Genomic DNA, 14,094 nt, shown 5'->3' with positions numbered 1-14,094 from the left:
CAACATAAGTATGTTCGTGATCTATTGACAAACACCAATATGATTGGTGTAAAGGATGTCTCCACTCCTCTTTCCACTAGCATCTCTCTTCAATGATTGATGGAACAACTCCTGTGGACAGTTTAAAATTTCGTCATATTACTGAAAGTCTTCAATATCTTTCCTTAACATGCCTAAATATTTCATTTGTTGTCAATAAGCTTTCCCAATTTATGCACAAGCCAACCAACACTCACTAGATAGTAACAAAAAGGCTCTTATGTTATTTAAAGCAAACCGTTTTCCATGGTATACAACTCACTAAAACTGGAGCTCTTGGTTTAACGACCTATTCTGATGCAGACTGGGCTAGAAATATTGATGATCATACATCCACCTCAACTTATAGTAGCTTTCTAGGATCCAATCCTATCTCCTGGAGTTCCAAGAAACAAAGAGCGTTGCACGATCCTCTACCAAAGCTGGATACCGAGCTCTTGCAAATGTAGCATCCATGTGGCTTCTTGGCCTTTTTACTGAGCTTGGTTTTCCACTCAAAGCACCACCTCTCCTATTGTGTGATAACCTTGAGGCCACCCATCTCAGTTTCAACCCTGTCTAGCATTTCAGAATTAAACATATTCAAATTGATCTTCATTTTGTGTGCAACCTAGTTCAACGTGGAAATCTCTAGGTTCAACATGTTCACACTCAAGATCAGCTTGCTAATTTATTGACAAAGCTCTTGTCACGACAATGCACAAAAATCCTACATCACAAGATTGGTCTTGCCAATGGAAGCTCAATCTTGCAAGGGCGTATAAAGGAAGATTGCACAAATGAAGTGCCATGTCAACAAAGAAGATCTCTAGCCTACAATCACGCTTTGTATCATGTTGCCATTCCAACAGTCATGCTGTGTATTTTGCAATGTACATTTGTAGCCTTAATGGCTGTGTATTTCTTAAAATAGATTTGTAGTGCCGTGTATATAACTATGGTTATACATCAATGAAATATGTGGGAAAATATTCATTGAAACCTTGAAGTTTAATCTTCTATAGGCCACGCCTAAAAGCACTTGCATTAGATTAATCCTAGTGCTCCAAATACTTGTTAACATTGAGAAAAAGCCATGAGGCTGCTTTCACTCCTTATATAAATTGAATTAATTTCCATGGACTATCTGCCACTTGCACCAATTTCAGAAACCCAGTAAGTATGCTAGACTTATAAGACTTTATTTTCAAATAGTCAACGACGACAACATAATTTTGAAGGATTTTTATTATTAGCTGAGTAAAATCCCCAACAAAACTAGTATTTAATGTCCAGGTTAGTACAAAGCATCGATCTTAAGTTCCAAGATACGGAGATAGAGAGATCAGTACTTTCCGAAGGTTTGTCTTTTAATCCTTCTCTTGTCAGACTTATTTTCTGTAAAATAGCTAGTTCTTTCTTTTTCATTTGTATCAGAAAATTTCAACATTGATCTTCTCGAGTAAATAGAGTTGCAAGTTTGTTTACAAAAATTAAATTATTTCATCTCGTCTTATATAATTATTATAATTTTTTTTAAATTTTTACAGAAAATATAATAAAAATTTTAACTTTTTAAATTTAAAAAAAAAATAATATTTTATTTAATTTTTAACAAAATATCTCATCTCATTTTATCTGAACTGCATCACCAAACGAGAATAATATTATCCTACTATTACTTTACAACCAACTAATATAACAGGGAAAGCTTGCGCATGAACTTGTTGCAAGTCCATGCGCAATCCATGAATTATTTTCCATAGGGAAAATGATACAGACAATGTAACGGCCACGATTTTTAATTAAATATTTTTAATTATTCTTTTTATTCTTTTTGTTTTATTAGTATCATTATTATAACTAATTTTATTTCTTAATTTATTTTCTTAAAATCTTTAGATTTTTCAGCCTCTGTTTCCATTTGAAATCGTCATGTTATTCCGTTCAGCTCCACTGTGCCTTTGGAAGAGAAAGATCTCTGTCCAGCCATCATTACATCGCCTATCTTCCTCTCGCACGAAATCCCTTTGTTGCACGGTGAGCTTTCAAGCCTTTCTTTATCTCGGTCTAAGAGTTATCTCAATAGATTAGTTAAAATTAAAAGATACTTTTAGATTATGTGAGATAGATTTAGCTCTGGGCACTATTCCATTCACATTAAGTTCTCACATTAGAATAATTATTTTTTTATTATATATCAATAAAATAATATGAGATAAATTTAGTTTTAATTATTTAATTCACATCAAATTCCTACATTAGATTATCTATTTATTGATTATATTGTATTAAATAATATTAATTTAAAAAAAAATCTTTAATTTTTTAAATATTTAATTTATTTAATTTTATCTAGACACATGAAGCTGTGCATTATTAAAACTTAGAAATATAGCATGCATCTTATATTCATGACTTATGGTTATCGAAGCAGGCCAATGCCACCATAGCAATAAATAAAAAGGACATTATAAAAAGAAAAGAAAAACATTTATGTACAGCCTCTCATAAAGTTTTGTGAATAAGATTCTATCCGTGTGACTCAGCTCATAAATATCTTCTCAAGTGCTATATTACGTCACTATTGATCTTGTGGTTAAATTTTTAGTGTTGTAAAGTTTATCTTTGTTTCCTTTTCCTAGAATATTTCATCTTTGTCTTTTTCTTGGATTTGTCTCTTTTAATCAAATTTATGCACAATTACAGGAAGTCAATTGCGTGTAACTTTTTCTTCTCTATCATAAATCAAGTTGCTTTGTAGATGAGTTAAAGCTGATTTTACAGCTTTGCCTTCTAAACAATACATTTTAATTTACGTAAGAGGTCTCTAGAAGCCTCATGGGTTGTGTAATTCCATATCTGCCCTTAAATGCTTATTGTTGAGTTTTCCATAAAAGCCTCTTGAAGAGCTTTTATTGTAATTATGTTTTTGGAATTCGAGGCATGCATATGACAAAACAAGTTTAACTTCTCCTATTTACGTGGGATTAGGCTTCCGACAAGATTTAATTTAAACTTTTAAGTATTTTATTACTAATTTCAGTAGAAGATAATAATAAGTTAAAACTTAATAAAACATTTTAAATTGTTTAAGTTTATGATTTTTCCACTAATTGTTTTGATATATTTTAATGTAAATTACTACTGAGTTATGCTTTAGAAGAGTAGATAATTATTTGAATTTAAAATAATAATATTTGTTTTAGATGTAACAAAATAGTTATTAAAGTTATTATTTACTATAGTTTGAGTTCAATTATTAAATGGAGCGTCAAATAGAATTCTTAGTGACATATATTAATTTCTTATAGGCAACGAGATACGAGGAGTTTACTCGGTATCAGTGTTTCGAGATAAGCAATTTAAGCACAAATTAAGATTAGTATATAATTAGACTATTACTATTAAAACCAGTTCTTTGATAGCTGTTCTTTTTATGTACCATGCATGTTATGATCTGAATAAGCATATCAATCATCATAGCATATGATTATATTAATTTTCCGTATCATGTTTAGGTTCAACATTTTAAAGTTATTTATATTAGTACGAATGTCATACATCTCATATAGCATAAGACACATAAGTTATCTTAAATTCAAGTACAAAATAAGATAAGATCATATTAGTTAATCAGATGGCCTTTCGGTTCAGTATTCAGGGTGGATGTGCAAGCCACGGACTCAAGCATGGTCCATCGTAGTATATCAGAATATTACTCAGCGGGTCCCCTTACTGCAGCGGGATGTGGGGTCGGTACACACCCTTGCACACAGGGTTAAGTGTGTGGGCCAATCAGATTAGTAAATTAATTCAGATAAGTTAAGACAGTCTTGCATAGCATCATGATATGACAAGAATTTTATTTAACATAGAAATTTTATGAAAGCCTTTTAATTATTATGTTTACATTGTGGCGAGCTCTTACTAAGTCTTCGACTTATTTTAGTTTTATTTCATTTTTTTACCACCCAAGTGAGGAGAATGAAGACTACGAGCAGGCGGGCCAAGTTTAGAAAGAGTGGACCAATGAACCTTAGACTATATTTATGACTATATTTAGACAATGGTTTAAATTAAGTTTTCTTTAGGAATGAATAATTCTTTTTTCTTAAATTATGCAAGTTTCTTACCTGGCTTTAGTTACGTATATACGTGACATTTCTAACTTTAGGGATTAGGATGTTACAAAATGGTATCAGAGCCCAGGTTTGAGAAATTCTACTGATTCTTAGAAAGAACAAGGTCACCTAGGATGTTCTTGGCCCACTCGAGAGTTAGTAAGATATTTTAAGATAGAATAAAGTGTTTATAGCTCTTAGTAGATGACATTGGGAGGTCATTGTTAGTTGTTACATAATTATTATTATTTTATTGAAATAGTTATTAGTATTATTTTTATATTTTGTGTCAGAACATGGTTGGCACTAGGAACACTTATGGATCTAGTCAGAATGAAAATCAAAATGCTTTGGTCGCAACAACGACCCAGTTTTTCCAATCGATGGCTACCAATCAGTACACCGCATCTTGGGCACCACAAGTTGGCTGTACATTAGAGCAGTTTTCTCGTCAGCAGCCCCCAACCTTCGATGGTAGGTTAAATGATATGGATGCGGATAGTTGGATTGAATGTTTGGAGAAGATTTTTTAGGCGTTGTTCTGCACAGATGATCAAAATGTGATTTATGCGATATACAACCTAACAGACCTAGCTAACAACTGGTGGAAGTCAACTCCGAGACTCTTACAGGTGGAGTTTAGGGGAGGGAGTCCCATTACTTAAGAGCACTTTAAGAAAGTATTTCTGGATCGCTAAAGAAGATATCCTAGATAGCATCGAATATAATAGATAAACAGAAGAAGCACAAGCAGCAGTCACAACCGCTCCAATCTGCACCAAACAAGAATAAGATGCCTCATCATGATAGCCCTCCAGGGCCACAGATAGGAGGACAGACTTATCCTACATGTCCAACATGTGGGAAGAAGCATATGAGAAAATGTTTATATGGCTAGAATGTGTTTTTCAAGTGCGGGAAGCCGAACCATTTAGCTCGTGACTGCCCTATGAAGAAATATGGGGATTCAGGAAAGAGTGGAGGGCAGAAGATGACAGCTACAACACGTGAATATTCCCTCACCCATGATGATGCTGCAGCGTCAAATGATATAGTCACAGGTACATTTCCCTCTCCTAAGCTTAGATGTATACAAAATATGATACATATTCTATATGATCCTTAGAGTTCTAATTCATTATGCTATTCACATAGGTATTTTGATGTTGTTTTCTCGTTATGCATATGTTCTATTTGATTTCGGAGTCACACACTCATTTATTTTGAATCATTATGAATCGTTGTCTGAAAAGTTTTCTGAACCACTAGAGACTAGTATGTCTGTTATTATGCCTTCGGGAGAACATAACAATTGCAGTTTTGTTCTAGTGGGTTGTCCATTTGAAATTCAAGGGGGATTCTTCCTGCTGACTTAATTATATTTAACATGTCCAGATTTGATGTAATTCTGGGAATGGACTGGTTGTCCCAGAATCGTGCGTGTGTAGATTGCTTCAATGAGAGGTTGGTTTTTAAATCCAAAAATGGGGAAGAGTTCAATTTCCAAGCACCATGAGAAAGTTCTCCTCCACATGCTATATCGGCAATGCATGTTACGCAATTATTGAGACAAGGTTGCACAGGATTTTTGGCGAGCTTGGTTTCATCACCAGTGGATGGACTTAGATTGGAAGATATAGAGGTGGTCAGAGAGTTCAGATATATATTTCCAAATGATATTTCAAGGCTATCCCCAGATAGAGAAGTTGAGTTCTAATAGACCTTGTTCTAGGGACCGCACCAATATTTAAAGCACCTTATCAAATGGCTCCAATTGAATTAAAGGAACACAAGGACTAGTTACAGGAAATACTGGAGAAGGATTTCATACGCCTCAGTGTTTCCCCATGGGGTGCTCTAGTACTTTTTGTGAAAAAAAAAGGATGGGTCCCTGTGATTATGTATTGACTATAGAGAGCTGAAAAAGGAAGAACAGATACACCTTACCTCGGACTGATGGTATATTTGACCAACTACAGAGAGCACAGGTCTTTTTCAAGATAGACTTGAGATCTGGATATCATCATATGAGAGTTAAGGAGACATATGTTCAGAAAACAACTTTTCAGACACGATATGGGCATTATGAATTTCTTGTTATGCCCTTTGATTTAACTAATGCCCCCACCGCTTTCATGGACCTTATGAAAAGATTATTTAAGGACTATTTGGATCATTTTGTAGTTATTTTTATTGATGATATCCTTATTTACTCTCGGAGTCATAAAGAACATGAGGACCACTTAAAGATGGCCCTTACAGTATTTTAAGAAAAGAAACTATATGCAAAATTTAATAAGTGTGAATTTTGGTTACAAGAGATCGCATTCCTAGGACATGTGGTGTTAAGAAAAGGAATTTCAATGGATCTAGCAAATATTGAACAATGGTGAAATGGGCTAAGTCTAGTAATGTTAATGAGGTACGGAATTTCTTACGTCTTGCTGGTTACTACAGAAGATTTGTAGAAGGGTTTTCAAGTATTGCAGCACCGATGACAAAGTTGACAAGAAAGAATGAGAAGTTTTTATGGACAGATGAGTGTGAGAAGAGCTTTCAAGAATTAAAGAAAACACTAGTGACTGCACCAGTACTTACAATTCCCTCAAGAGATGGAGGATTTGTCATATATAGTGACTCTTCACTTAAGAGATTGGGTTGTGTTTTAATACGACATAGGAAAGTCATTGCATATGCCTCCCGACAACTGAGAAATTATGAGCAGAGTTACCTGACCCATGATCTGGAACTTGCAGCTGTGGTATTCGCTTTGAAGATATGGAGACATTATCTTTACAGTGAAAAGTGAGATTTATACTGATCATAAGAGCCTGAAATATTTCTTCATATAGAAAGAGTTGAATATGAGACAACACAGATGGTTTGAACTCCTGAAGGACTATGATTGCAATATTAATTACCATCCAGGTAAGGCAAATGTTGTAACAAATGCGCCAAGTGGGAAATTGCCTTCCGATACACTGGCTACAATGTATACATCCCAAAAACACATATTGTTGGATATGGAGCGAGCAGGTATTGAGGTGATCAGGGATACCCAAGCTAAATTAAGTAGTTTGACCTTAGGATCAACATTGACAGCTCGGATTAATGTCGCTCAAGCTGGTTATACAGAAGTGATGAAGTTAAAGGTGGAGGTATCAGAAGGCAAGAGACCTGACTACTCAGTATCAAATGATGGCACCCTGAGGTTTAGAAGAAGATTATGTGTACCTAATGACAGAGAGATTAGAGATTTGATTTTGAGAGAAGCCCATCGCTCACTGTATACGTTTCACCCAGGGAGTATTAAGATGTATCAAGATTTGAAACAACACTTTTGGCGGAATGGTATGAAACGAGAGGTGATAAATTATATAGCACAATGTTTGACGTGTCAACAAGTTAAGGCAAAACATTAGAGGCCCTCAGGTACATTTCAGCCACTTCTTATACCAATTTGAACGTGGGATGAGATATGAATAGATTTTGCATCAGGGTTTCCTAGGGCACCAGGAACTCAAGATGCAGTGTGGGTGATTGTTGATCGATTGTCAAAATCAGCTCACTTTATTCCCATTCAAATGGCATACTTCATTGATAGATTGGCAGAGTTGTATGTGAAAGAGATTGTCAGACTACATGGGGTACCATCTAAGATTGTCTCTGACAGAGATACACGTTTCATCTCAGCATTCTAGAGAAATGTATAGAAGGAGTTGGGAACTCAACTAACTTATAGTACCACATTCCATCCTCAGACAAATGGTCAATCGGAGAGAACAATTCAAATTATGGAGGATATGCTCAGGGCATGTGTTATGGAGTTTATGGGCAACTGGATATGATATTTACCTTTCATTGAGTTCGCTTATAATAATAGTTACCATGAGAGTATTGAGGCAGTGTCATACGAACTTCTGTACGGACGTAAATGTAGATTACCTATCTATTGGGATGAAGTCGAAGAGCGCAGAATAATGAGATAGGAAATTATTCAAAACATGTGCAAGAAAATTTTAATTATTCAAAAGAAACTTGTCGTTGCACAAGAGAGGCAGAAGAAAATGCGAACCAGAGGAGACGGGAACTAGAATTTGAGGAAGGCAATAAAGTGCTACTAAAAGTTGCACCGATGAAAGGGATATTTGGAAAAAAAAAAACAAAGGAAAATTGAGTCTGAGGTATATCAATCCTATTGAAATGTTAGAAAGAATAGGAGTTGCAGCGTACAAGTTGACACTTCCACCTCAATTATCGGCAATTCATAATGTGTTCCATGTTTCTATGCTTCGGAAGTATGCCCCAGACCCCACTCATGTGTTGGAGCACGAGCCTCTTCAGATTCAAGATGATCTTATTTATGAAGAATTTCCAATGGGAATATTGATACAAAATGATCAAGTCCTACATAACAAAACTATCAAAATGGTGAAGGTACTTTAGAGTCACCATAGGGAGAGAGAAGCCACGTGGGAGCGCAAGGACGACATGAAGGAGAAATATCCTACTTATTTTGAACGAGATACGTTCCATCTCGAGTACAAGATTTCTTTTAGAGATGAGATTTGTAATAGCCATGATTTTTAATTTAGAATTTTTAATTTTTTCTATTTTATTAGTATCATTATTATAACTAATTTTAATTCTTAATTTATTTCCTTAAAACCTTCAGATTTTTCAGCTGCTATTTCGGTTTCAAATCGGGCGATCCTTCAGATTTTTGAGACGTTACAATGTAACAGCCGAATCATTCAATTTATATTCCATGTTCTGGGTGATTTCGGAGAGCAGCAAATCTCAAACCTCCTTGATTCTATATTCTCGATCTCATACCATCAGGCAAAATTTCCCTTCCAATAACCTCGTCAACATTCGCTGAGTTCTGGTGCTGACGTTGTAATTTCTCCAGCGCCTGAGCTTTGTAATTTCTCTCAGGATTGGAGGTTCTCAGGCAACCAATGAGTTTGCCGACTGATCATCTTCCATCAGTCTCGTGTTACTCCATTCTGCTCCACCGTGCCTTTGGAAGAGGAAGATCTTTGTCCGGCCGTACGTCTTTAACATCGCCTGTCTTCCTCTCGCACGAAATCCCTTGTCGCACGGTGATCGAGCTTTCAAGCCTTTCTTTGTCTCGGTCTAACGTTTCTTTGTGAATAAAATTCTGTTCGTGTGGCTCAGCTCATAGATATCTAAAGTGCTAAATTACATCACTATTCTTTTGGTTAAATTTACATAAGTGCCCTTATTGTAAGGTTTATCTTTGTTTCTTTTTCCAGAATATTTCATGTTTGTCTTTTTCTTGAACTTGTCTCTTTTAATCAAATTTATGCACTGTTTTTATAATTACAGAAAGTCAATTGCCTGTAACTTTTTCTTCTCTATGATCAATCAAGTTGCTTTGTAGATGAGGTTTTAAGCTGATTTTACAACTTTGCCTTTTAAACAATACATTTTAATTTACGTAAGAGGTCTCTAAAGCCTCATGGGTTGTTGTGTAATTCCATATCTGCCGTTAAATGCTTATTGTTGAGTTTTCGGATTTTGATTGTCCTATTTACGTGGGCTTAGACTTCCGACAAGATTTAATTTAAACTTTAAGTATTTTATTACTAATTTCAGTAGAAGATAATAATAGGTTAAAGTTTAATAAAACATTTTAAATTGTTTAAGTTTATGATTTTTCCACTAATTTTTTTGATAGATTTTCATATAAATTACTACTGAGTTACGATTTAGAAAAATAGATAATTATTTGAATTTAAAATAATAATAGTATTTTTTTTAACGTAACAAAATAGTTATTATTGTTATTATTGTGAGTTCAATTATTAAATGGAGCGCCAAAATACGATTCCTAGAATTTTTAGTGATGAATAGTTTTTCTTATAGGCAACGAGATACGAGAAGATTATTCTGTATCAGTGTTTTAAGGTAAGTAATTTGATCACAAATTAGGATTAACATATAGTTTGACTATTACTATTAAAACCAGTTCTTTGATAGACGCTCTTTTTATGTACCATGCATGATACGATCTGTGTAAGCATATCAATCATCATAGCATATGATTATATTAATTTTCAGCATCATGTCCAGGTTTAACATTTGACAGTTATTTATATTAGTACGAATGTCATGCATCTCACATTACATAAGACACACAAGTTATATTAAATTCAGGTGCAAGATAAGATAATATCATATTAGTTAATCAAATGGCATTTTAGTTCAGTATTCAAAGTAGATGTGCAAGCCATAGACTCAAGCATAGTCCACCTAATATATCAGAATACTACTCAACAACTCCCCTTGCTGCAACGGGATGTGGAGCCGATGCACAACCTTACACACAGGATTAAGTGAATGAGCCAGTCAGATCAGTCAATTAATTTAAATAAGTTAAGACAATCTTGTATAGCATGAGCATCAGTATGATAGACAAGAATTTTATTCAGCATAAAAATTTTATAAAAGTCTTTTAATTATTATGTTTACATTGTTGTGAGTTCTTAAGTTTTCGACTCATTTTAGTTTTATTTCATTTTTTTTTTTTTTTACTATTCAGGTGAGGAGAATGAGGACTACAAGCAAGCAGGCCAAATTTAGAAGGAGCGGACTAATGAACTTTAGACTATATTTATGATTTCTTTACATTTAGTTGGTTTGGAAACTTGGATATGACTATGTTTTAGACAATGATTTAACTTAAGTTTTCTTTTGGAATGAACAATATTATTTTTTTAAAATTATGCAAGTCTCTTACCTGGCTTAGTTACGTATATACGTGACATTTCTAATCCTAGGGATGGGATGTTACACATAATCTTTTTCACAATTATGTTGTAAATTATGAGTATTTTTATAAAATTATTTATAAAAGTAACATTATTTCATAGAAATACCTTCAATTTAAAATATGATCATAAGAAATTATTGTACATGTATCGTTATTCATTTTCTTCTATTAGCACCGAAGTTATGTCAGGCTATAAGGAACCTAGTAAGGATATGAACATTCTTATCTTTGAGGCATTTCATTTGACGTGGAAGATTTTTACTAACACATAATACCAATATACGAGGAAAGGTATTTGCAATCGTGAATTGTGCAACTGCCGCATAATCGTTTTGAAAAAAGTGAATAAAACATAAGACTCATATGAAAAGAATTAAATTTTTAATAGTAGACTCCACACTTTTTCAAAATGATTATGCGATATTTACGCACTTCACTATTATATATAGAATTACTCTATAAATATACATTAGGGTCAAGTTCATGTTTTACTGATGAATCATGAACTACATTAACTACTAATTCTCATTTATATGATCCGTGAGGATGACCAACTGATGAATCATGATATGCATCTTTCGATTATGACAAAGGCTTGAAATTTCTTGTGTGTGTATCTTTGTGCATATATATTGTGTAAAAACTTTTTTTTCTCGCAGTTCTGTGCGACCTTGCCCAATATGGAAGAGAAAAACCATATCAAACAGTCATGAACATGAACAGAGTGAAGAAGGAAAGCCCGATAAAAACTTTGAAGCTGATCAAGCGGAAAAACTCATTCCCATGCCTGGAGAGAATCAATTGCCTAAGGATACAGAGAAAGACCGACAAGAAAATAAGGGAGAAATTAGTGTTGGGTTGCAAACAGATTCATCAAAGAAATCAAAAGAAGGTTTAAAACAAAATGCCAAAGGAAAGCACACGATCCCTCAACCATTTTCTTTGGCAACTGAGAAAAGGATGTCAAAGGAAAGAAGAAGTTCAATGGATTTTTCTGCAGCAAACGATCCAGAAAGAAGATTGAAAGAAAACTGGTTTCATTTGATTTCAAGGACCCACAACCCAAACTATCCAAATCTGTCAACTTAAAACAGAAGTCAGTCCCTACAATAGCTATTTGTATGAGATTATCAAGCAAAAATAAGATAAAAATCAATTTTGTAGCTATCGGTAAGGTAGTATATATTGATATATATTTTTCTTTTACAGGATTCAATCCTCAGCTAGTACTGCTTGAGAAACTTCCAAACTGAGACGTGCAAATTCTACAACTGCAAATATAACAAGTGCCAAGCCTAAAGCTACTGGCAGTACCAATCGGGCTGATAAAAGAGCAGGGGTGAGTTCGATCTATTGCTTAGGTTGAAACCAAGAAGTTTTATTAGCACTGTCTAAAACTATAAAGTCATAAGAGCAAGGAGGATGACAAAATTTCTTTACTCATGTTAGTCCCTCTAGCTTGCGTGTGATCAGATCAAGTGATTTTCCTAAAAAAGGATAGAGTAAGACAATTTTTTTTTTTTTTGGAACAACATGCATTCATTCATAACGAGACATTATAACTTTCACCTGAGATATATAGAATACAAGTCAACTACTGCTTTTAATGCTCTCCAATGCACAAATTTCTTTGCGACTGACATGGTCTAATCCATTGCTGTAACTATCTATAGACAAACCGTCTGAGAGACAGTACTCTGTCCTAAGATAGATTTAACAAATCCTACATTTTGTCCTAAAATAGAATTAAACAACCCCACACTTTATCCAAGATGGAGAGAGGACACACTTTATAGACAAAAATCCAAGAGACTATATATAGAATTTTTTTTTTAACTTAAAACAAAGGAAATAACATAAAACATAAAAGATATATGAAAAAATAGCAAATTACAACTTGAAAAGTTCAAGTTGTAGATCCGCATTTTCAACCTTAGAGGAAATAAGAAATGCAAACACCCTGGATGTTTGGCGAAACGTTAGGTCTGAAGAAACCGATGACTCTGGTACCAGAAAAGTCACGCGTGGTGGCGATAGAGCTCCTCATGCAATGGCGCGTAGATGTCACGCGCGCACTTTGGGCCGCGCATGTGGCTCATGTGCCACTTCGTTCGATGAGATTTTTCGTCCGTTTGAATGATTGGCGCCTTGGGCATCTTGTGGTGGGGTGCATGGTGGTCGCCTGGTTTTGAAGAACAACAAATCTACATTTCATCTTACTGTGAACGAAAAAACAAATAAAACCAAAAAAATTAGAAAAAAAAAAAGACCAAAACTAGAGAGAAGAGGAATGAGGGATGAAGTTCCAAACCCCTTTTGACCCTAGTCATTTTAAAGTAAGAAAATAATACACATGCAAATCTTTTCATAACCCTTCACACAACCATGTGTTAAATGAGAAGCATTTTTATAAAATAATTTATAACAGTCCACATAGTTTTACATAAATACCCTCAATTTAAAATATGGTTGTTTAAAAAATGAAAAATGATATTTATAGTTTTAGGGTATTCAACTCTCACACACTCATTTTATAAAAAAATGTGTAAATATAAAATCTATATAAAAAAGTTTAATTTTTTAATGGTGGTGGACCCCTCTTTTTCAAAGAGAATAGGCGAGTCTTGTACACTCTAAGACTGCATCTAACATTACTCATAAAAAAATTGTAAAAAATATTGAACGTGTATCATTACTCATTTATTTGAAAAAATTTTTTTTTGTGGTTTTTATATATAACGTCTTTTTTGTTTTTAATCCAAATGATTTTTTGCGTTAAGTTTCAGTATAGGGCCTCGGACTCTCGAGTCTAAAAGCTTTTTTATTTAATATATATATATATATATATATAAGTGAAGAAATTTTTTAAAAAAAAAATTGACTTAAATGATCAAGGTTAATATAATTTTTAACTTGCATCAACAGCTTGTTGAATAGACTATGGTGCCATTTGGAGAATGAGTTGATATGAAATAAGTTAAGATGAAAATTAAAAATTGAATAAAATATTGTTAGAATATTATTTTTTAATATTATTATTATTTTAAAATTTAAAAAGAAAATTATATTTTGTATAAGAATTTGAAAAAATTATAATATTGAGATGAGATGAAAGACTTCTTATATCCAAACAAGGCCAATATAATTAGGGGT

At 33.7% G+C, this 14,094-nt stretch overlaps 1 protein-coding gene across 1 annotated transcript; it reads left to right on the top strand.

Moving 5' to 3' along the window:
* The first annotated feature begins 6,528 nt into the window (after nucleotides 1-6,528).
* Nucleotides 6,529-9,120, top strand: LOC118347689. The gene is made up of 5 exons (XM_035687715.1): nucleotides 6,529-6,903; nucleotides 6,995-7,493; nucleotides 7,641-7,823; nucleotides 8,353-8,579; nucleotides 9,055-9,120. The coding sequence occupies exons 1-5, from the start codon at nucleotides 6,529-6,531 to the stop codon at nucleotides 9,118-9,120; spliced, it is 1,350 nt and encodes a 449-aa protein (XP_035543608.1).
* The last annotated feature ends 4,974 nt before the right edge of the window (nucleotides 9,121-14,094 follow it).

This window comes from Juglans regia, chromosome 2 (genome assembly GCF_001411555.2).
Source record: "Juglans regia cultivar Chandler chromosome 2, Walnut 2.0, whole genome shotgun sequence".
NCBI lineage: Eukaryota > Viridiplantae > Streptophyta > Magnoliopsida > Fagales > Juglandaceae > Juglans > Juglans regia.
This window is presented reverse-complemented; position numbering and strand designations above follow the sequence as displayed.

What these genes read in the sequence shown, in the direction of transcription:
- LOC118347689 (XM_035687715.1), top strand. Translation starts at nt 6,529, where the DNA reads ATGGTGAAATGGGCTAAGTCTAGTAATGTTAATGAGGTACGGAATTTC. An exon ending in ATCTGGAACTTGCAGCTGTG is followed by an intron (nt 6,904 to 6,994) that starts GTATTCGCTTTG and finishes TTCTTCATATAG; the next exon opens with AAAGAGTTGAATATGAGACA. An exon ending in TGTCTCTGACAGAGATACAC is followed by an intron (nt 7,824 to 8,352) that starts GTTTCATCTCAG and finishes TTGAAATGTTAG; the next exon opens with AAAGAATAGGAGTTGCAGCG.